The following is a 22,875-nucleotide window of genomic DNA, read 5'->3' as shown; positions in this document are numbered from 1 at the left end:
AGTAATACTGGAGTATTTTCTGTGGGCCAGTACTTCTGAAAGCTTTAAATTCTTATATCTATAGTGCTGTTTCAGGGTATTTTTTAATCACAGTATTGCATCCTGATTTTCTGAATGAATATCTATTAAAGAGTTTATTCTGATCTCCATATGAAGTTTCTAATGCACTTTTCCACTAGAAGATGCCACTAAAGTGCAGGTGTGCTTGACTTCTTCAGGTCCAGGATGTGAAACGTATTCTGCAGTGAACAACAATAAAACTGTGTTTGCATTGCTGCTTTCATTAGGCAAGAACTGGAAATGAAACAAGTTGCTCTAAAAAGTAGTTTTTATAAATGTATAATTTACAGATTTGCCTTTTAAGAAGTAATGCTGCTAAAGTTGTGAAGTGATGATAACTAAGGTGGAAATTAGAATCTCAGAAGAATTTGTGAAACATTTTGATTGTCTCTAACTTGTGAGGTGGGAATATTTTTTCCAACTAGGCACAGAGGTGAGAAAAAAGAAGAGATGAACAGTTTTTTGTACACAGTACACTGTTCAAACTCTTAATAGTTTTTTAGTCAGGTCTCCCTGATGGGTTTAACTCATGTACATGAGATAAGTTCATTGCTCTCATCTGGAATTCAGGAGTGGAGCAGCGACAGCAAGATAGGCTTTGTGAAGTGTAGGAAGAGATTTAACTGCCTGCTAGATTAAAGGAGAGAAAACTCCACTTTTAACACATTATTTAAAAAATGCAACCCCCCACACATTTGGCATGTTTGTTAGCCTTGCATGCTGTGTTTGGGTTAAATCCCAGTGCCACCCCTGGGTTTTTCCATGGAAGTGGTAGAATGGCCTGGGAAATCGCTAGTCTCTCTCAGGCTGCTGCCATGGCAGGTACCAGTGCAGCCAAATTGACAGAAGATGAGTTGGCTCATCTGAGAGTAAACTCTCCTGGGAAACTAAATTTCAAGTTATCTGGAGCAGTGATTCCCAGACTTTTCAGTGGGACTGCCAAGGAGAAATTCTGTACCTCTTCTGGTTTTGTCACAGCAGCTTCTCTGGGCATGGTGGGTGGTAGTAGGGGAAGAGTGAAGAGTGGTCACCAGTACAATATCCTTGGATACTGGGAGCTACTGGACACCTAATGGGAGAAGAGAACAGCAGAGTTGGTTGAGACAGGAAGAGTTTCAAACGTTGCAGTAGCTTTGCTTGCCCTTTTCCCTGTTTCCTTTCTCTGGTCTGCCAGCCTAGCTGAGCTCCATTCCAGCTCCCTCCCCATGCCACATCCCCTGCCCTGCTGCCCAGCCCCTATATTAGCCACCCTCTCTGGGAACTGCTGCTGTTCTGGAAGCTGACCTTTGTTCAAACTTCACATCCCTTTCTATTTTGAGGCAGAAGTGGTGTCCTCAAAGAACAGAATGTCAGCTCTCCCTCCCCACTGCTCTGCTGATAACTCTGTGATGCTGCCAGACAATCAGTCAGACTCAGTGCTGAGTTCACTGAACTCCTTTGCACTGGGGGGCCTGGCCATCTCCCCCTGTTCAGAGTTCAGAGCACAGAACAGGACACCAAACTTCACTGCTGTCCCCAGTCAAAGGGAGGAGAACAGCTGGGATTTTCCTGAGGTCTGTGGCAAAGTCAGGGAGTTGCAGGATAACTGCAGAGCTGATGGGACCAAGGTATGGGTGCATGGCCTTGGGAGAGGGGACTTTAGGATGGGTGCCTGGTTCTGAGGGCTCTCGTGTTTGTGACCAGAAGTCTCTTTCTTCATTATTTTATTCTCTTTATCCATTAAGAAGTATAACATTCTCTTTCTTTAAAATTAATGGAGTAGTACTTGTGTTAAAGAAACACCTGATCTGTCAGTCGTCCTCTTACTTGCCACAATCTTCCAGGTTTTGGCTGCTCAGGTGAAAAGCAGTAACAGTAGAGTACAAATCTTACAGGAAGCAATACCAATGCTTTATAGGCATAATCTTTGTCCTCAACTATTTTTCCCCTTATCACTTTGGTTTTCACTCTGCTAAGAAAAGTTTTGTTGCTCTAAATGGTTTGTGTGTTTTTTTTCCTGATGGCAGATGAATAGCAGCATGCCAGACTGTTCAAGATGAAGAGCTGTAAATTCACTTGGTGCCTGGGGGCTGTTTGCCCTAGCACAGTACCATGATACTTTTTACATACATTTTACAGGTTGATTTTTATTTTGGTGGAAGAATTCTCTGTGTATAAGCTTGTGTATAAGATTTCTGCATCCAGCTGCTTCTGCCCTGAAAGTGATACCAGTTTTATCCTGTGAACAACAGACAAAATAAGTGCTATAATGCAGTTTTCTTTTGGCATTGCAGGTGCAGCCTCTGCTCCCAGGATCAGTGACTGTAATGATTCATGACCTGTGTCTAGCTTTCCCTGCCCCAGCTGAAGCCAAAATTCATGTATCTGATATCCAGGAACTGTATGTGCGAGTTGTTGACAAGGTCAGTGCCTTGGAAGCAGCATTAGAAGCTGGTCCAGCCTGCCCTGACTCCCTGTGCAGGTCCTGAACATAGAGAAGAGACATAGACAAGATGCTACAACAGAGAAAAAGCTACAACCTCCCTGTGTCTCTGTTTTGCCCTCCCAAATTTATCCCTTTAGGTTATAAGTGTCTCAGAGTATCAGGTATCTGTTCATGTTCTGTGTTGCAGCAGTCTCAAACTTTTGCATTTACACAGCAATGTTAATCCTTAACTTATATGGACATGCTCATTTACATTTCCTCCTGTTTAAAGTGCATGTGAGCAATTTTTTTAGGTTTTGCCCCAAGGTCATTTTACATATGTCAGGTTTTAAAACTGAACAGAAAAAAGTCCAGCTCATTCCACTTGCCAGCTTGAGTGTGCCTTAGACAAAAGAGGTGTTGATATTTCTGGGTGTTTTAATTATGCCCTTGCCAGCTGAAGGACCTGAGTTGATTCATTTCATCTGACACTAACTCTGGCTGGCAGGGATTAGTCTTTAAAATCAGTGTTAACCTAACCTTGGGGCTCTCTCTCTCCACTACCCTACCACAAGTGTAATAAAAAATAAAATGAAAATGTTTATGCTAATAAACAAGAGTGGTTTGAATGCAGAATGACTGGATGTGTCTGTTTCAGGTGGAGATTGGAAAAACAGTTAAGGCTTATGTCAGAGTTCTGGATGACTCAAAGAAACCTTTTCTGGCAAAATATTTCCCTGTCATGCATCTCAGTCTAAGAGCAGCGTCTCAGCTTGTCTCCCTTGTGTAAGTTAATGGATTTTTGAAATTAATCTGCAAATAAGAATTAGTAAAAGTGAATAAAGGTATTAGGTTGGAGGTATGGTAATATACAATGGCTGAGATTTTATTTATTTTATTTTTGTGAAGTCTTAATTAACAGTTAATTTAACAGTCTTTACCTATTAAAAGGTAAACAATTATTATTTGTGAGGGAAATTGACTGAACTAACAGCCTGATTGTTGCTGGCTGATGAATGAGACTACATTCTCCGAGTATGATGACTGATGGAGCTTTGTGCCTGTTGGAAGCAGTGACTTGGCAAATAGTGTCAGGTGAAGAGTGCTGTGTGAAGACACATCTGATGTTATCAAACTCATTGTGTCTGTCACTTGTTTCATTTTCATTTCAGGTATTTAATGTTAGGCTAAAGCATAGGTTGCAGAGAGCCATCATGTGTAAAAATGTGATAATTCTCTTAACTTTGCTTCACACAGAGTCACTTAGCCTTGTGGTATAACTGCTAAATGGGCACTAAATGAGTCCTTTGCTTTGTTATTTGTTATTTACTTAGAGAATGTCCTTCTTGAATGGATTTCTTTGCAGCCCCCTGAGGGAGGCTCTGGATGACCACACTGCTGCTTTCCTGGTGCGTGGGATGACTGTTGGGCAGACGAGTCTGATGGCAACTGTGGCTGACAGAAGAGGACAGAGAATCAACTCTGCTCCACAGCAGATTGAAGTAAATAATTTTAGATAAGATATATGCATAAATAAAGCCTGTGCTACAATGGAACAGGAATATATAAATTATGGTTACAGTATAGTAATCAATTTACCAGAAAATGCATTCTGAATTCTGAAATAGGAAGCTGACCTAATGCCAGTCAGATTTCAGTGTTGTTTAACTGCATATGATAAGTTAAATTTCTGCATGCTCGATTTACTGTGATTAAACATCTAAAGAATCAGTTTTACACTTGTACTGTTTTGTAGCGTAATTTATCTGATTGAAGGACCTTAACACAGGTATTCATATTTCTGTGTTTAGGTCTTTTCCCCGTTTAGACTACTGCCAAGGAAAGTGACCCTAATTATTGGGGCGATGATTCAGGTGAGGCATCTTCTTACATATTTTTTATTTTGTAATTGCTGTTGTAAAAGGAATATTCATAACTAGATTTTCAGGAGTAGATGCTCAACTTGACATTTATCTGTATTCACAGTGAATGGACTAACAGGATTGTTAGGTCATACGGCAAGCGATGGTGGTCAGGGTGCTGCAACCTTCCCAGGAAGTGTCTCCTTTGGGACAGCTCTCAAGTGCCCAGGCATGCCTGCCTTGCCCCAGGGATTCAGCAATAGCCCTTAGAAGAGCTTTTGGAATTGACGCTACTCCTTGGGCGACTCAGAAGGAAGAGCTGGGGTCCCTGTACTGAGCTCCACAGGCAGCTTTTATTCTCCTGCTTCTCCAGAGGGGTCTGGGAGCAGGGGTTTATATAGGGAAGGCAGGGGGCGGGGTGGAGCAACAAGGCAAATGGTCTGAGGGCTCAGGGGCGGAGCAAGGGGGAAGGGCCAATGGGACACAACTGATATACATATGAGGGAAAGGCATGCTGGGGGCAATAAAGCAAGTAACCATAACAACAGGATTCTCAACTGAGGCCTTCCCCTGAAAGGGAGCAGGGTAAGTAAAAAGTTATGGGCTCTCTCTCCAGGGGAGAGTGGCAACAGTGTCAGCTGTCTCAGCAGCCCCCACAGTGAGGGACTTTGGGCAAGGGCCTGGAGTGACAGGGCACAGGGAGTGGCTTCAAACCCAGCACAGGGCAAGGTCAGAGGAGATGTTGGGAAGGGACTGTTCCCTGGGAGTGTGGGGAGGCCCTGGCACAGATTTGTGGCTGCCCCTGGATTCCTGGAAGTGTCCAAGGCCAGGCTGGACAGTGCTTGGAGCAACGTAGGGTAGTGGAAGGTGGTCCCTGCCTATGGAACAAAATGAGTTTTGAGGTCCCTTCCAGCCCAACCCATGTTTCTGTGATGAATACTCCTCTGAACAAGAACAGCGTTATTCCTGAGCCAACTTCTGTTTTGCTGTATTGCTGGATCAAAGGATTTGTATTTGCTTTTGTCAATGGAGTGTCATCTTTTTTGGTGTTAAATCCCAGCACAGCATGAGTAAATCTGTCAGCTCCATGAAATTTGGGATAGTAGGCTTGTTGTATACACTGAAACACAGAGCAGAGCTCTACACCAGGGTGCTGAGGAGAAAGGGAGGTAAAGTTTTCTGAAACTTCCAGGAGTGGAGGTAACATCAGCCTGTGATACTCTCTGAGGGACAGGTTCCACTTCTTTGCTCAGCTTATGAATTTCCCATGCTGACATCCTGCAAAGACCAGTGTGCAGTCCTTGTGCTGCCCCTGGGAAGGTGCAGGTAGCACTGAAGTCATTGTGTTGCTGAGCCGGGAGGGCTCACCCTGTAATGGTGACCGGAAGAACAATCTGAAGGGTTCATTAACTGTTCTGTGTGCTGTTCCGACAGATCACTGCTGAAGGAGGCCCCCAGCCTCTCTCCAACATCATTTTCTCTATTGACAACGGGCACATTGCATCAGTGAACAGCTCTGGGCTGGTCACAGGAGTGGCCATTGGCAGTGGGGTGGTGACAGGAGTGCTGCAGGCTGTTGACGCAGAGACAGAGAATTTTGTTGCAGTGTCCCAGGTAATGCTTGTGGTGCTGTTGGGGGCTGTCAGGGGCTCTCTGACTCATGGCTTTGGCTCTTGAAGGGGGCACAGAGTCTTTCTGCATGAGCAATTTTACCTTGTGCACTTCTCTGGTTTCCCAAAGATGAAAACTCAAGAGTTCCTTATTCCCTGGCCTTCAAACTTACTTACACAGGTATTGGCACAGGTGGTACTTTGAAAAGGTAGGTGAATCTTGCTGTGCCTTAAACCACAGTCACCCAGATAACCAGAGCAGCTTTATGACTAGTCTGGTTTCTTCAGGATCGGTTAGTACACCTAGAATAGCTCATCTAAAGAAGTTTTTCCAGCAAAGCAGAAGGTTGTCCTTGTCTGCATTTCCTCTTAGGTAAGGAGGATCCAGAAGGCAGCTGTTGTTCAAAAAAAAACCCACATTGTCTCTCTCCTAAGCTGCAGCAGTCTGCATAGAGCAGAATCATCCCTTGTTGTGGTCTGAACCCATCTGTGGAGGTGCATGTTACTGCTGAAGATGAGTAGATCACACGAACACAGCTCGAGGTGTGGTGAAAGGAAGAGAGAGTTTATTTTTCCTCCCAGGATTTATAGGCTTTTGACCACAGCCAGGGATTGGATGGTCAGGATAACACTTTCCCACTGCACTGGCCATGAGAGATGTCCATCACAAGACGTGTAACAGAAAGAATGTACACGTATCTATGTTTACAGTTACTGTCCTGGGAAAGTCTTTAGAAAACCATGGCAGCAAGCTCAGAAGCTGAGTTTTCAGGGCGACAGGTGCAAGCAGTGAATCCCTGATATTCCATCAGAATCTGTGTCCTTAGATTTTTTTGCAGCTCAGTGTGAGGGAGGTGAGCAGGCCGACAAGGGAGCGAGCACAAGTTCCTGAGTGAGACTCAGAGCAACAGAACTTGGGCCAGATCTTATGACTTCTTCCTTTGAGCTCAGGGCAGCAGAGCTGCTGTGAACCACAAAGCTCTGCTGCTTGAAAGGTGTCAGCTCATCCAAGAGGACACAAAGTAATATTTTAAAAAAACAAAATATCAAAAAATCTGTTTTTTAATGCCTGGGCAGCAGTCTGCCCTAAGGGTGTGACAGGAGGCAAAGTGAACTTGAAAGTTAAGTCTGCAGCCCAGTGAGGTCCAGGTCTGACCTTTCTGACCGCAGTATATAGCAGGAATAAAATCTATCAGGAATGTCTGGGTATATGAAGAGGTGATATCAGAGTCACACATCATCCTTGTATTCTCATTTGTCCTGTTTGGTGCTCTACAATCTTCATTTCATTCTACCTCGTCTCCATATCTTCCTTTACCTCCTGGGTTTCTTCATCCCTCTTCTGCTGAGGCCTCCTGTAATCTTGTCCACTGCTGTCTCTCACCTCTCAGCTCCATCACTCATGTGATCAGTAATTTTGAGCAGATTTATTTTTTCAACATAAGGTGCATTTTTAAATGCCTATTAATCAAAGCTTAATCCTTTTTAGTTTTTTACAGTCGTGCTGAATTTGTGTATCTGTATTTTCTCTGACAAGTCATGCAAATCACACAGCAACAATGATTAGATAATGGCAAAATAGTGGCTATAGAGCCTGAAAGTGAAATCTGCTTTCTGTTTGACAAGTGCTTACAGTATCTTCTCTTCCTCCTTCCCAGGACCAGGTGGAAGTTGAGGTGGTGCAGCTGACAGCTGTGAGAATTCGGGCACCCATTACACGACTGAAAGCTGGTACTCAGGTGAATTGTTTAGGATTGGCTTCTGTCACCTTCACATGTTGGAACTTCAGGTTGTGCCCATTCCTGTCACGTCATCTGATGAGAGCACTGCAGCTCTGGGAGGAACTATTTTCTTCATGAGAGACCCCATCTCTTGATCAGTGAATTTTAATTCTCTTTGCTGTGGGCAGGTGTTTGGATTGCATATTGGCATTAGCTAAGCAGGCTGGTTTTATTCTTTACAGATGCCAGTTTATGTCACGGGCATCACCAGCACTCAGACTCCTTTCTCCTTTGGCAATGCTGTGCCAGGGTTAACATTCCACTGGTTTGTCACCAAGAGGGACACCCTGGATGTCAGGACAAGGCTTAGTGAGGTAAAGCACGCATGTGTGTGTGTGTGTGTGTGCGCGTGTGTGTACCTCTCTTTGTGCGTGTGTATGTGTGTGTCTGTGTGTGTGTGTACCAGCCTTTGTGTGTGTGTGGCTGTCTTTGTGTGTGTGTGTGTGTGTGCCTGTCTTTGTGTGTGTGTGTGTGTGTCTGTGTGTGTGTGTGTGTGTCTGTGTGTGTCTGTGTGTGTCTGTGTGTGTGTCTGTGTGCGTGTGTACCTCTCTTTGTGCGTGTGTATGTGTGTGTCTGTGTGTGTGTGTCTGTGTGTGTGTGTCTGTGTGTGTGTGTCTGTGTGTGTGTCTGTGTGTGTGTCTGTGTGTGTGTGTCTGTGTGTGTGTGTCTGTGTGTGTGTGTCTGTGTGTGTGTGTCTGTGTGTGTGTCTGTGTGTGTGTCTGTGTGTGTGTCTGTGTGTGTGTCTGTGTGTGTGTGTCTGTGTGTGTGTCTGTGTGTGTGTCTGTGTGTGTGTGTCTGTGTGTGTGTGTCTGTGTGTGTCTGTGTGTGTGTGTGTGTCTGTGTGTGTGTCTGTGTGTCTGTGTGTGTGTCTGTGTGTGTGTCTGTGTGTCTGTGTGTGTGTCTGTGTCTGTGTGTGTGTGTGTCTGTGTGTGTCTGTGTGTGTGTCTGTGTGTGTGTGTCTGTGTGTGTGTCTGTGTGTGTGTCTGTGTGTGTGTGTCTGTGTGTGTCTGTGTGTGTGTCTGTCTGTGTGTGTCTGTGTGTGTCTGTGTGTGTGTCTGTGTGTCTGTGAGTGTGTCTGTGTCTGTGTGTGTGTGTCTGTGTGTGTGTGTCTGTGTGTGTGTGTCTGTGTCTGTGTGTGTCTGTGTGTGTGTCTGTGTGTGTGTCTGTGTGTGTGTCTGTGTGTGTGTCTGTGTGTGTGTGTCTGTGTGTGTGTCTGTGTGTGTGTCTGTGAGTGTGTCTGTGTGTGTGTGTGTCTGTGTGTGTCTGTGTGTGTCTGTGTGTGTCTGTGTGTGTGTCTGTGTGTGTGTCTGTGTGTGTGTCTGTGTGTGTCTGTCTGTGTGTGTCTGTGTGTGTGTGTCTGTGTGTGTGTATCTGTGTCTGTGTGTGTCTGTGTGTGTCTGTGTGTGTGTCTGTGTGTCTGTGTGTGTGTCTGTGTGTGTGTCTGTGTGTGTGTCTGTGTGTGTGTCTGTGTGTGTGTCTGTGTGTGTGCATGTGTGCGCAGCTTGGGAAAAGGAATGGCCACAGCAGGGCAATGCAGGGAATATTGCTGCCTCCACTGCCTCAAAATCCAGGATCAGTTGTCAGCACCTCTGTGCCAATGTCTGGGCTTTCCGTGAACCAAACTTTAACCCCTTTCTCCTGTCCAAGGCTGATTTTCAGCTTCCTGCAAACTACAACTTTGCAGTGGATGTTTATGGCAGAGTAAAGGGAAGGACAGGCCTGAAAGTTGTGGTGAAGGTCCTTGATGCTGCAGCTAACCAGTTCTACAACATGGCAAGAGAATTGTCTGATGAAATCCAAATTCAGGTAGGATGATTTTCTTCACATGTTTAAATATCTTTTAGAACTGAAGTCTATATTTGAAGTCAGGAATTTGAAATGCAGGAGTAGCTCCAGCTTTGTTTTATCTTTGAGGCCTTACTCTTGTTTATATGGTGTTCCTCATTTGGGCTCCTTCAGTTCATGGGCTCATGGGGGCAGGGGGAGTTTAAAGTAACTCAGGTGAATATGGGTTTCCCAACACCTTTCCCTTGAGAAATCTTCTGTTTTCATGCTGCTTCCTAGTTTAGCCATAGCCCTGAAAATAAATGCTCTTCAGAATATCTTGCAGATGATACTGGCTCTTCCATTCTCAAATATTTACATTCAGTTGTCTTGTTTTACCATATATATTATACAAGAGAAGAAAGAAAGTTACACTTCTGTCTGGTTTTGTTTGTTTGTTGTGAAGATTAAGTAAATGAAGTAAATTACTGTCTGCACACAACAGTAGGCCAAACTACCTCTTACTTTCCAGGTGTTTGAAAAACTTCATCTAATCACCCCAGAGGCAGAAAGAGGGCAGATCTTAATGTCACCAAATTCCTTTATGAAAATTCAGACCAACAGGTCAGTGTTCAGTTTCCGTACTGTGGCTTGTCTCACCCCTTTATCCAAACTGTTGTAGGGCAGTTGTGTTTAAGGGAGTTGTTTCAGTCTCTCAGTATCACCATACAACCATTTACTACTCAGCTTATCTGGGGGTTCATAGTGTCTTATCTGTTTTCTCAGGCTTTGTCCAATCTTGTATTAGATTGTAGCTGGAAAATTCATTCAATATTGGGAACTTTGAGATCCCTTTTTTAAAAGCTGTTAAGCCAGTTAAAGCAGTATCCTGCTGCCTGCTTCCTGTAGAGGTTTTGATGGGTGATTGAGGCTTTGTGGAATATAATTCTGTGTATTCCTCACACAGAGGTTATGACTGGATTTTCAGATTAAAATGTCATTTCCAAATGAGAAATTCTTTTTACATAATCTGTTTTCAAAGACTGACATTTTAGACTCATATCAGGCTTGAAATGTAGTTTTCCCAGCATAATAATGGGCAGATAGACAGTAGGACACACACTGAGGGCAAAGCTTTAGAGGCATTTACATTTTAGGAGGAGGAAACCCTTAGTTTCATAGAAGCACAGAATGGTTTATGTTGGAAGAGACAGTAAATATGGTTTTAGACATTTAAGACGTTCCCTACTTCTTATTTTTCTTCAGGGACCAAGTGGCCTCCCTGAGTTACCGTGTCCTGGATGGACCAGACAAAGTCCCTGTTGTGGAAATCGATGAGAGAGGATTCCTTGTCTCTGGGTCTGTGACCGGATCATCAATGATTGAAGTGATTTCACAAGAGTTGTTTGGCATTAACCAGACCACCGTAGCTGTTGTTAAGGTACTATCAGCTTTCTTCCTTTGCAGTTTCCTCAAGTACGTCTTCACTACTGCAACAGGGATTGTTGGCTGCACTTTTTGAACTTCACTTCTGAAAAGCAAGCAGTGTAGGAATTAATAGTTCTGAGCTTTGAACCTTGGGACACCAGGGCATGTATGCCCATCATCTCTGTTCAAAAAATCCTTGAGCCAAGAACTTCCTCCACCTAACAACATGAGCCTTGAGATACCCAATGCTTCCCTTCCTCCTGTCCCTTTTTACTGTCAGCATCTTCCCTCTGTCCTGGCTGAGGGAGAAAGATGTACAATTGAGTGCTTTAAGTTATCTCCCCTGTAATCACTGTGAAGTGTCTTGGTGGATTTTTTTATTTGAATTTTGGTATTACCCATGATGTTCAGCTTTGCCCATAGGACAGGGTGTGGATCTGCTCTCCTGGGTGGGGAACGAAACAAGAAATGGAGGCTCAGTGTCACTAAAGCCAACCCTGCAATGAGGTGGTGGCAGTGAATTCTCTGGCTCTGTTACACATAACCTTGTTTCCTCCCTTTGGCAAGTGAAAGATGTCTGATGAGTTTGGGGGTGGCTCAGATGCCGTTTAGTCAGCACCCTGTGGGACTGAAGTCAGATCCCCCTGTGTGAGTTTGTCCTGTACTCAGGATGGTGATACAAAGCTCTCTGTAGTGGGACCCATCTCAGTTCAGCACCTTGTCCAGCTCATTTGTTTTCCTGTACTTATTTCAACTGTAGTGCCTTTATGGAAATTATATTTTTAAGCTCATGAAGTAACATGGTTCATTTTATGGCTGAGAGAGCTTCAGAGGTTTTGCTGAAGGTCATGTCAGAAAACTTGTGACAGAGCTGGAGATGAGCTTGAATCTGTTGTGTCATTCTAAGGCAAAGCTCTCTCCTTCACTCTGTCCTTCTTTCATAAGGTCTTCTGTTGTCTGTTTACAAGTGTACACAATTAAGAACCAAACTGCTGCAGCAGCATCACTTAATACTTAGACCTTGAACTTGGCTCAGAGAAGGGCTCTTATATAAGACAGGGAGGGGGAAGAAGGTGTGACAGTGAGCTTAGCATCAGACAGAGTTCAGCACTTGCCTGGACCTGATGCAACTCAGTATTTAATTTTCTTTTTTTCTTGAATTAAAAAAAATACTTCAAAACCTGAGCTATTTTAGAAGGTTGCTTTCATCAATATTAAATTTAGAAGTTGTCCCTTGTGGGACAGTTGCCGAGATTTTAAAGTAAAGCAAGCTTGATAATCTGTCAAGGAAATGGGGTTTTTGTTGGCTTGTAACCGTGGCTTGTTGGGCAGAGATCTGTATGCATGGAGATTTTAACTGATGAAACCAGCCTGTGGAGCAAACAGTGGGATATACTAATATTATAGCTTTTTTTTTTTTTTTGGATTCACCAAAGATGTATTTTGCTTGAGGCTAAATTTGTCCTTTACTTTTTAAGTTATGACATGTATATTTTCAGATTGCAGTTTTACATTTTAGCTGAGCCTCTTAGGTCAGGAAAATAAAGGGATTTTTCTACAAGATAAGCTTGAGGCCTTCTTTTAAAATAGTTTTCTCAATATATTGGAGGGGTTTTGCTTCCTCTGTCCATCCATTATTTGTTTTCCAGCAGCTGTAACAAAAAGAGCAGATACAGTTAGGTTTGTTGGGTAATTTTGCTCATTAACCTAGGTAAGACAATCAAGAATAGTAATATGCTATCTAAAACCCAAAAGAACAGGTTGTCAAGTCTTTGTCTTAAGAAAACCTTTCTTCACTGGAGTGTTACTGTAGAAATGTGGGGGTGTGCACCTATGGTTAATGGAGCAGACTGTCCTGAGGAGTTTGGAGCAGTTCCAAATTTCTTGGCTGAGGAGAGGCACTGAGGGAACAAAGCTCAGCTTGCTGACCCCTCAGGGTTTGTCAGCTTCCATCTCTGCCTGGAACAGCTTGGCTTTCTCACCGGGTGCAGGGGAGCTGGGCAACAGTGACCATTCCATCCCCTTACACATACATTGTGAATTGCTCTTTTAATACCTGGGCAATGAGTTGCACCTTTCATTTCAGGAATTACTAGGAGAGAGGTCTAGGGGCCACTTGATCTCTTGCATATCCAGGGAATCTTAACAGTTTGAATTGATAGGATAGCAGTGTGTTCTCTGAAGTCCGTGTGATTCTTGCTTGTTTCGGTTCCCGGTGGTACTAGAAGAAAAGGGCTAAGAAATATCAGCCATGAAGGTGTAAAGCAGACACAGCCAGGCTTTCCTCAGCCATGACAAGGCAAGGGGAACACAGAGGTGACCTGCACATGGTCCTGGACAGCTGGCTCTGGCTAGCCCAGCTTGAGTGAGGGGCTGGACTAGACGGTGTCAGAGGCCCCTTTCAACCTGTGAAATGGAGATACTGATAATAGTAGCTGATGTTAGTCCTGGCATATGGCTAATGCAAATGGCTCATAAAGGCAGCTCTGGATATTTACATAATAAGAACCCTTTTAGATTATTTTTATATGGACATCATAAAAAGCAATTTAACTTCCCTTCTCACTGCTGATGTTTTTCCAGGTCTGCCCCATTTCCTACCTCAGGATCTCCATGAGACCTGTTCTGCTCACCCAGAACAAAGAGGCACGGCTGGCCCTGCCCCTGGGTGTGACACTGACATTTGCAGTCCATTTCCACGATAACTCCGGAGATACTTTCCATTCACACAATGCTGTGCTCAACTTCGCCATGAACAGGTGGGTGTCTGTCACAGGTGGTAATTACAGAGAGCAAAAAAAGGCCAGACACACATAGAACAAAGACTGTTCCAGAGATACCAAGTGAAGATACAGCTTGGGCTGGGATTAACAAACCAAGGGTTTTGTCTCTGCAGCCTTCAGAGGCAGTAGCAAGAAGAGTTCCAGTTAGCAAGCAATACTCCCTAGCTATGGAAAGCTGCCTAGATAAGCATGATCCCAGTAGGGCCTGCAGGAGCTGTACTCTGCTCTAAGTGACTCTGAATCATCCCTCTGCACACAGCAGTGGCCCAGAGAAACAACTGATCCATCAGCATCTGCCTCTCCCAGTGCTGTGTTCCACTGCCTCACTGAGGACTTACGTAAGGTGGGGAACGTTCTAGATTAGGGGCTGTCTCCTCAGATAGGCTTTTGCAATCTTCCCACAGCACGGACAAGCCTCAAAAAAGGCCTTTTGGTCAATGCCTCACAGAATAAGTGTTGTGAAGCAGCCTCCTGTGGTCTTGAGTAAAATAACACTAATGCTGTTACTGCTGGCTTGTTTTCTGCAGAGCACCTTGCTGAACTTGGGTAAATCCCAGGGCTGGCAATCCAATGGCATTGTTACGTCTGGGAAGTTGCATGTTCATGATCAAATTTCTTGGCTTCCTAACTCCTTTGACAAAAGGGAAAAGAGATAGATGATGTCATTCTAAAGCTCTACAGTTCTCACAATTAAGAAGTAGTTTTCATGCATAATTACGATCTTGGTATTTCCTCAGCATAGTGGTGAACTGAGAACTGAAATTTGCCTCAGTGGCACCTGAATAATTTTTATAATTTCCTTACTTTGCTGGACCATCAGATGACTGTTGCTGAAAACAAGCAGTCAGCTGTCTGAAGAGCTTGATACCTCTCCTCTTGGAAAGATAATGACATTACCAAGCCTGCCTTGTTGCAGCAACACTTCTGTTTGTGTGCAGAGACGACTTCGTGCAGATTGCCAAGGGAGCCACCAACAGCACCTTTGTGGTCAGGACTGTGAACGTGGGGCTGACCCTGCTCAGGGTGTGGGATGCAGAGCACAGTGGCACTGCAGACTACATCCCTCTGCCTGTCCAACATGCCATCTTCCCAGAGCTCCCAGCTGTGGTGGTGGGGGATGTCCTGTGCCTGAGGACATCGCTGACATCCCAGGAAGGTGAGTGGCCTCCAACTGTGTGGGTTAGCAGCTGTTCCACAGGACACCAGTGTGGCTCTGGCTCACTCAGCAAAACTTAAATACATCATTGATCATGTTTGTTCAGAATCAAATGTCACTGTTCTTGTTAATGATAAAAATAGGTTTGATCAACTCCTCTAATTTTAACGGCACCATGCAATATATCTCTTGTATTGAATTCCTGAGTGTCACACTTCAGACATTTCTGTTCCATTAGCTGGAAAGGCTTGTTTCTGTGGGACTCCTGCAGAGTCAGGACTGCTTTCAGTCACTGTGTTTGATGTTTGGTATTAATGGGTTTGTGTCAGAATAACTGCTGGGCAGTGGCACTCACAGACACAAGAATGGTTCCTGGGCACTGGGAGGTGTGTGCCCTGCCTGGCAGTGGCACTCACAGACACCCGAGTGCCCAGGAAATGCTGCAGTTGGCAGCAGGGTGTTGAGCAGTGCCCCCTGGTGTTTTCCAGGCTTGCCAGGTGTGTGGAGCTCCTCCTCAAGTGCTCTTCTCGTGGACTCGAAGACTGGTGTGGCCCTGGCAAGGGACTCTGGGGTGGTCACTGTCTACTATGAGATCTCTGGGTTACTGAAAACCTACAGAGAGGTAAGGCACTGTTCCATTCCTGCTTGAGGTTTGTTTATTTGAAATGGACCCTCACCAAACTGTATTCTATAGGATTTTTTTGTCGTTATAAATATTTAGAAATGTTCTTTTGGAAATGCAAATGTTTGGGAAGTATTTTGATGTGTCCAAAAACATAATGTTTTTTTAAACATCTGTGCTAAGGAGGAAAATGTAGCATAACAATTTTGGTTTTTCAACTCTACTGTTCTTATATTGTATATTTTGATTCCTTTGTTGGCTAAGTTGTTTCCAGGTGCTGACCAGTTTTTGAGTATGGCTGCTGTTATGAATGAAGCTTCACTGCAGGATGAGATGTCAGCAAGAACTTGCTCATGTCTTGTGCCATGCATCACTGATCAGAAGTACTCCATTAAATTATTGTTTATCTGCAATGCAATTGTACTATTGACACAATTCACTGCATCAGCCAGCATAAGCACTAGACATTCTTTTTAAATTAAATTTAGACATAGAGGTTTATGCATATTAACTTCTGAGGATTGGGTAGGAAGACAAAATGTTTTTGCTAGCTTAAATTGCTTGGAAAGACAGTTTCCAATAATAGACAAATGTGGGATTTCAAAGAAAAGCATCACCTTGTGGAGTCTTTCACAACCAATCCAGTCTGGTTTTGTCTTAATTTTTATTTGTTGAAAGAGTTTTTTGGTAACAATGCACTTCATCCCTTTTTCAGATCTTGATTAATGCACCTCAGAGGACCACAGCAATGCATGTCAGTGGCATGCAGACAAGTTTGCAGGGAGTGGCAGCCTCCAAAGTCATAGTTTCAATTGGGGAAACAAACAAAAATTTGAAAGGTATGATTAAAAGTATTTATGCTGACGGTTTATTGTGTGTTTATGGATTCATGATGCTTTGGTTTGTATTATGGGGTTTTTGTTTGTAGTTTAAGGGTAACAAGATCCCTAGGAGCCTCAAATGCCTTTCTAGAGTACCAGGAGCTCTAGGAGCCATGGGACAGATTTTGGAAGGTGTTTGGGGCCACTATTAATATTTCAGAACTAATAAAATCAGTAGATTTCAATAGAAGTACCATTTTTGATCATATAAGCAACTAATAGGAAGTCATCTAATTGCTTATATGTTTAATTGCAATTGTCTTCTTGGAGTTGTGTTTTCTTAGTTAGTTACCATCCTTAAATTTTTTACAGAACTTACCACCAGTTAGAATTAATACAAAGATTAAGCATCATATTGTTTCCTCTATTTAATAAGCTGTATTTTGTGTGATTATAGATCCTTTTAGCTTCTAGCTTAATAATTAGCACTTGTTCTGGTAGTATTTTATTTTGCTATATGTAAATTATTAACCTACCAAAAAATCATCTTGCCAGATATACTGAAATCTAACTCAAGGCTCCCAGGATTATATAAGTTATTCAGGAGACATTGGAGTAGAAAGTTCTCTCTGGCTTATTCTTTCCTGTAAATAAATTATTGCTGTCAAGAAAACCCCACAACATATAAAATTTTCGTTGCTGTCTCTTTGGGATTAGACCTGAGCAAGAACAGCTGTCTGATTTCCAACTGTTTTAAAATCTTCATAACCTTGCAAAACTATTTCAGAAGATGATAGAATAACCCAATACTACAAGCCCATGATTTTATTTTTAATTAATTTAAATAAATTAGTTAAAAATTTATTTTTTAACTAATTAGAGGTGAATTCTTTTCTTTCCCCCTAGGGGAGTGTTCACCAGCTCAGACTGAAGCCATTGCTGAGTTACAACCCCAGTCCATTATCAGTTGCCATCTCGATTTCAGTAGTGATGCCTTTGACTTCCCAGCACAAGATATTTTTGTGGCAGAACCTGGATTTGATGCAGTTTCAGGTAAGATGTAACAAGATGTCATGTTGTAGACAAACACAAGCTCTTTGGTCCAGCAGATTCCATAGAATCCCACCATCATGGGCTGGGTTGGAGGGACCTTTAAAGCCCATCCAGTGCCACCTCTGCCATGGGCAGGGACACCTTCCACTGTCCCAGGCTGCTCCAAGCCCTGTCCAAGGCCTTGGGCTCTTCCAGGGATCCAGGGGCAGCCACAGCTTCTCTGGGCACCCTGTGCCAGGGTCTGCCCACCCTCACAGGGCAGAATTTCTTCTTAACATACAATATAAACTTCCTCTCTTTCCTTCTGAATCCTCTGGGCTTTGCTGTGTAGGACCTCAGGCCTCAGTGAGTTGTTCACATGGACACTTCTTGTTTCAGTGGGTTTTCTGCCTGTGGCAAAATCTAGTGTTGGCTTTCAGAGAAAGCCAGACACCACTGACAGCCCACTTCATGTTTTTCAGAGTTTTTGTATTAAGTCAAAAAGCAAAGGAGCACTCAGGTGACAAGTATACCAAAAGTGGAATGTACCCCAAAACATCATGAACTGGGTCTTAAAACGGGGGAAAGATTCCTGACACTCTGGAGGTGGAAATAAAATTGTCCAGTCTACAGAATGTGTTAATGTTTTGAAAGTATAACATGATTTAAAACAGGACCAAACCACCGTGGACTGTACATAAAGAACATTAATTATCTGTTAGAGTCATCCATGTGTCCATTGTGTAAACCCCTATTCTACCCTGCATATGCCTCTGTTACTTCACTGGGTGAAGAAAATAACGGGAAAACATGCACCTGGCAAGTTTTCCTTGTTACTGATGCTTTTTTATCTTCCATTCTTTGGGAAGTTTTTACTACCTTTACTGTTAATTACAGATTAATTGGTCCCATATGAGACTAGAAACACAGTGAATATATCTTTTAAAGGAGCTTTTATAAATAAACTACATCTTCACAGACTTGAGGATGGTGGTGGCAGCTGGCTAAAATTTTAACTCTAGTTGAAAAGAATATGAGATAGGATATTCAATCTTGTTTTCACTAAAGCCTTTCAGTATTAGCATGAATGTTATGTTCAAAGTGGAACTGAATCTCAGTAGCATATTAAAATGTGAGTGGAAGTTACCAGCATAGTGTTTTTTTCATGATGTTCAGTTTGGGAGAAGGAATAATTCTGTAGTTGTAGTGTTGGGATTGTGATGTTCGACTCAACAGACACACTGTCCCAGTCCATCTATGCACTCCTTATCATGCTGCTTGCTGAGCTTTACCACCTTTTTTAGCTTTTCTCTGAAGATGTCCCAGCAATCTCGTTGTGCATGGAGAAAAAGGTGAGCAGTTAACAGCCCAAGCTCTCTCGTTCCTGCAGGACACTACACGTGCTCCATCAGGATGCACAGCCTCTCTGACAAGCAGCTGAAGCACCTGAGCAGGAGCAAAGCCACGCTGAGGGTGACAGCTGCAGTGCAGGGCAGCGCCGTGGCTGGGGAGCAGCTGGGCACAGAGGTGCCCTTCAACCACTGGTTCTATGCTGATCAGGCTGAAATGCTGCTCAGCAACCAGGACATGAGCTCCATCCTGAAAATCTTTGGAGTCAGTGAAATTCTGGATAGCCTGGAGGTAAGAGTGTTCCCAGGAAGTACCTCAGCACAGCTGGAAGCATGTTGAACTGTCACATGCAGCTTTCTAGTGCAAGGCACTCCCTGCCGTCCTTACTACGTCAAGATTTGTTCCTGAGATGATTTAGAAATGCTTGTCTTAGAACATGTTCTTTCTCAGTTTTCACTTTTCACAGGATCCTGGAATGGTTTGGGTTGGCAGGGACCCTAAAGCTCATCCTGTTTCAATGCATTGCCATGGGACACCACTCACTCACTGGCTTGCTCAGGGGCCCATCCAGCCTGGCCCTGGGGTTCTGGGGTACAGGTGTGTCAGGCTCACCTGGGCCTGCAGCCTGGCATGTGTGAACCAGCTCGTGGGTCAGGAAGCAGAAAATTGCCTGACCTCTGTGGCAGGGGGAGTTACATGACTGAATGCCCATAGCTCCCACAGCCCAGTAAGGGTCCATGGATTTTGGCTATGTGGAGTTAGCCCAGACCTGTGGAAAGGCCAGGTGAGGGTGGGCACCCTTGGCAATAGGCAGAAAGAAATGCTGCAGGTGTCAGTGTAAAGGTACACCTGACTCCTCTAGAGGTGTGAATTGCTCTGTGTTTCTGTGGAATCACCCATTGCTGGCACCTGGCCTGGAAGGTGGAGATGTGCTGGGCTGTCCCAAGTAGTCTGGTTCAGGTTGGATGTTTCCTGTGCAGGTGAAATGCGAGTCCCCAGCAGTGAAGGTGCTGGAGAAGGAGAAGTACTACGGGCTGCCCAGCTATGTGGTGTACACTGTGAGCCTGGCTGATCCCAGAGTTCCCAGCCAGGGCTCCCTGTCCACCACTCTGACTGTCTCCAGTCCCATGACAGACCAGTCCATCACCATCCCAGTGACAGTGATCTACCTGACTGACAGAACCACTGCACCCATGAGATGTAAGTTTAGCCCTGCACTCTGTATACCAGAAAAAACCTTTAGCTTCTCTGATGTTTATGAAGTTAACTCTTTAAGCAGACTGGAGAAGATACTCTTTTTAACTCAATATTTCCTCCTCTTAATCAATTCTGCAGATGAAGCTGGTCTCTTCCAGCAGTTTGTTGAGTCTTACCAGGTGATGATCTTCACTCTTTTGGCACTGTTAGCAGGGACAGCTGCTATGATTATAGGTAAGAGAAGGAAAGATTGCACGAGTATTATTTTTCCATAGCTTCTTACAATGTGTTAGCTGTAATATAAAAAGGAATGATTGCCATCTGAAATGATTTTGGTTTGTTTCTCAACTGTCTTGCAGCCTACCATGCATTTTTCTCACCGAATGAACAGCACAATCAGCCAGTATTCCACCCAAGGGCAGATCTTCAGCACACGGCTAACAGTAAGCAACTGTCATCCAGTTATGAGTGAATTAATTGATTATTCTGGCCATTGCACTGGAATTGAATGTCTATAATCAAGAGTGGCAATGAAAAATAATTCACATTCTTACCAGGTGTGTTTAAGTTACAGTGAGCTGCAGGCCTGGTTGTAAACACAAGTGCCTGGTGCTTCAGATAAAATAAGGCAAATTTAAGTGAACATCACTTGCTGAGGGGAAATGTGTTGTGCCCCCCTCAGTCTTAAAAAGTCCTGAACAGGAAGACCCAGAAACTTTTGATATTTGCAGGATACCTTTTCAAGAGGTGCTTGAAGCTCTGGGGATGAATTCAACCTAAAGGGATGATTTCACTTTGAATGGATCATCAGATTCATTGAACACTGCCAGCGTTCAGCAGACGATCGAGAGCAGATGCTTGTTTGTTCCTTCTCCCACCATTCCCGAGCCTGATTGTTGTGCTCTCCTTGCCATTTCAGATTCCACTGCGTCACCTGCACATTCCTTGAGCTCCCAGGCCTCCAGCAGGCAGCCGAGCCCCTCAGCCATGCTCTGGAGCACAGGTTACGCCTCTCGGTAGAGAGAGCACGACTCCTCCTCATGCCAGCAAAAAAAAATAAATACACAGCTCAGTGCCTTAGCAAGCTCAGCAGCTTTAGCAGTCAGGAGGCAATCCAAGTTTGCTCTGGAATACAACTAGGTCCTTAATTTATTTATTTTTTCTAATATTTAGGGTTCTTTGATTTTAATTTTTTATGTCAGTGATTCAATTCTCAAAAGCTTGTTTTATCTGTTGTTTTTTGCTGCCTGCACAAAAGTCAGTGTTTATGCTAATCTGGCTTTCTTGCACTCTTCAAGCAACTAGAAGTTGTATCTAAGTTAGAGTGATAACAATTTTTTATTTACCTTTTGTAAAAATTAGATTTCTTTTTAGTGAGCTTTTTTAAGAAAAGGGAAATTAAAGAAACAAATGAAATATGAGCCAAAAAATTGAAGGATTTTGTATTTCAAAGAACTTGTTTTTATTTTGTGTTCCAACAACTCAGGAATGTATTGCACTGATGAGTGTTCTTATGTTTAGCCTTACACTGGGATTCATCAGCACAATATGCTGGTTTAGCATGAGGAATGCTGGAACAACTGTGAATAATTTGGAATTATTTTGCAACAACAATTAAAGGAGGGGGGAAAAAAAGGAAGCCAGAACTTAGTGTGGCTTCCTTGGGGTACAACTGCAGTATTCCTTGGTACTGTAAGCACTTTTCTGAACTGGGAATGTGAAAGCATGTGCCTTCTAAGTGGATCTTTCCAGTCGAAATCCTTTATTTTGAGGATATAATCACATCCCAGTCACTTTTATTTGTAAGCGGGGTTTTGCAGCTATCAGAAAAGGGTTTTGTTTACATACAACAAGCATCCCAGTTTTTACTGTGAATAATATTTTGGCTGTCTGAACTTTCCTAAGGACCATAAGGAAAGTGAAATAATGAAATACTTCATGCAAAATACTTTGTGTGCAGAACTATGCAGGCAGATAGATGAATGGAATGCAGACCCAGTGCATGGCTTAGAGGTTTGGTTTCACAGTGTTAACAACAAAAGGATTGTTACATGTAATTGTACTGAGTCTTGTTTAACTTGTTGGCTTGTTAACAACAAAAGGATTGTTACATGTAATCGTGTTGAGTCTTGTTTAACTTGTTGGCTACTTTTGGAGAAATTGTGCCTTAAGTGCTAGTACTACTTCAAAAGGTCAGTTTGGATGTAGATAATAATTTGAATCTGTATTAAAATATTTTCATACTCCTTTATTTTGAATTTTCTTGTGGTTTGGCTGTTCAGAATCTAGCACTGGACTATATTATTTTAATCTGAATTATTTAATAAAGCTTTCAAAGATTCTTTTATTTTGCTGTTGATGAATTTTCTGTGGTTTGGCAATTTAGAATTTAGCACTGGGCTGTTGTTTGAACTTCACTTCCTATAGCCCCTCAGTGTTTGCAAGCATGATTTTCTAATCTTAATTTTCACTTTTGTTAACAATGTAATGTTTTTAAATATTTTGGCAATTTTTCAACAGGTATTTGTTGTCAGGGATTTCTCCCAGCATCTTCAGTTCCTGCTGAAATCAGTGATGACTGTAGAAGCAGCTCTTAATTTTCTAGGTTTGTTCAAACTTCCCATTTTGTTCATTTGGGTTTTAAAGGAAAGATGGATTCTTTTTTCCACTTCCATTCAGCAAGAAACCAAAGGGCTATGAATATCTCAGTGCTACTATGATAAGCTCTTCAGAAATGATTAAAGGAAAGATTTTGCTCTCCTGTTGCTTCTTTCTCACTCAGAAGTGTGGCAGTGAGTGTTCTGCAAAACAAACTGCTTCAAGTGGTGGGAGTGCTTTGGCAAATGCTCGCTGTTATTTCATTTCTTTAGGCAAGTAGTTTTGCAGTCTCCTGGCAAGAAAAAAAAAAAAAAGTATGAAGTAAGGAGCTGGTATGACTCAGGAGCCAACTTCCTGCAAGCAATGACCAGGCTTTTGCCTTGAGGAGCTCATCTGGGCTTTGGGGT

The 22,875-nt window shown here is 43.2% G+C and overlaps 1 protein-coding gene across 1 annotated transcript in view; it reads left to right on the top strand.

The window, feature by feature from the left end:
• NUP210 (nucleoporin 210) overlaps positions 1-22,154 on the top strand; it is a 50,045-nt gene extending 27,891 nt beyond the window's left edge. The window contains exons 21-40 of the mRNA XM_014261091.2: positions 2,334-2,462; positions 3,123-3,250; positions 3,831-3,966; positions 4,276-4,338; positions 5,761-5,940; positions 7,595-7,675; positions 7,900-8,031; positions 9,365-9,523; positions 10,014-10,105; positions 10,748-10,922; positions 13,493-13,668; positions 14,631-14,848; positions 15,337-15,470; positions 16,186-16,309; positions 17,198-17,344; positions 18,714-18,964; positions 19,654-19,873; positions 20,009-20,104; positions 20,230-20,313; positions 20,790-22,154. Of these exons, the coding sequence (XP_014116566.2) occupies positions 2,334-2,462; positions 3,123-3,250; positions 3,831-3,966; positions 4,276-4,338; positions 5,761-5,940; positions 7,595-7,675; positions 7,900-8,031; positions 9,365-9,523; positions 10,014-10,105; positions 10,748-10,922; positions 13,493-13,668; positions 14,631-14,848; positions 15,337-15,470; positions 16,186-16,309; positions 17,198-17,344; positions 18,714-18,964; positions 19,654-19,873; positions 20,009-20,104; positions 20,230-20,313; positions 20,790-20,890 (2,826 nt within the window). The 3' untranslated portion in view covers positions 20,891-22,154. The remainder of the gene's footprint in view (positions 1-2,333; positions 2,463-3,122; positions 3,251-3,830; positions 3,967-4,275; positions 4,339-5,760; positions 5,941-7,594; positions 7,676-7,899; positions 8,032-9,364; positions 9,524-10,013; positions 10,106-10,747; positions 10,923-13,492; positions 13,669-14,630; positions 14,849-15,336; positions 15,471-16,185; positions 16,310-17,197; positions 17,345-18,713; positions 18,965-19,653; positions 19,874-20,008; positions 20,105-20,229; positions 20,314-20,789) is intronic.
• Positions 22,155-22,875: the final 721 nt, after the last annotated feature.

The sequence above is a fragment of the Pseudopodoces humilis genome, chromosome 13, assembly GCF_049639895.1.
Source record: "Pseudopodoces humilis isolate 2021_Gansu_Grassland_sample_001 chromosome 13, ASM4963989v1, whole genome shotgun sequence".
In the NCBI taxonomy this organism is placed as follows: Eukaryota; Metazoa; Chordata; class Aves; order Passeriformes; family Paridae; genus Pseudopodoces; species Pseudopodoces humilis.
This window is presented reverse-complemented; position numbering and strand designations above follow the sequence as displayed.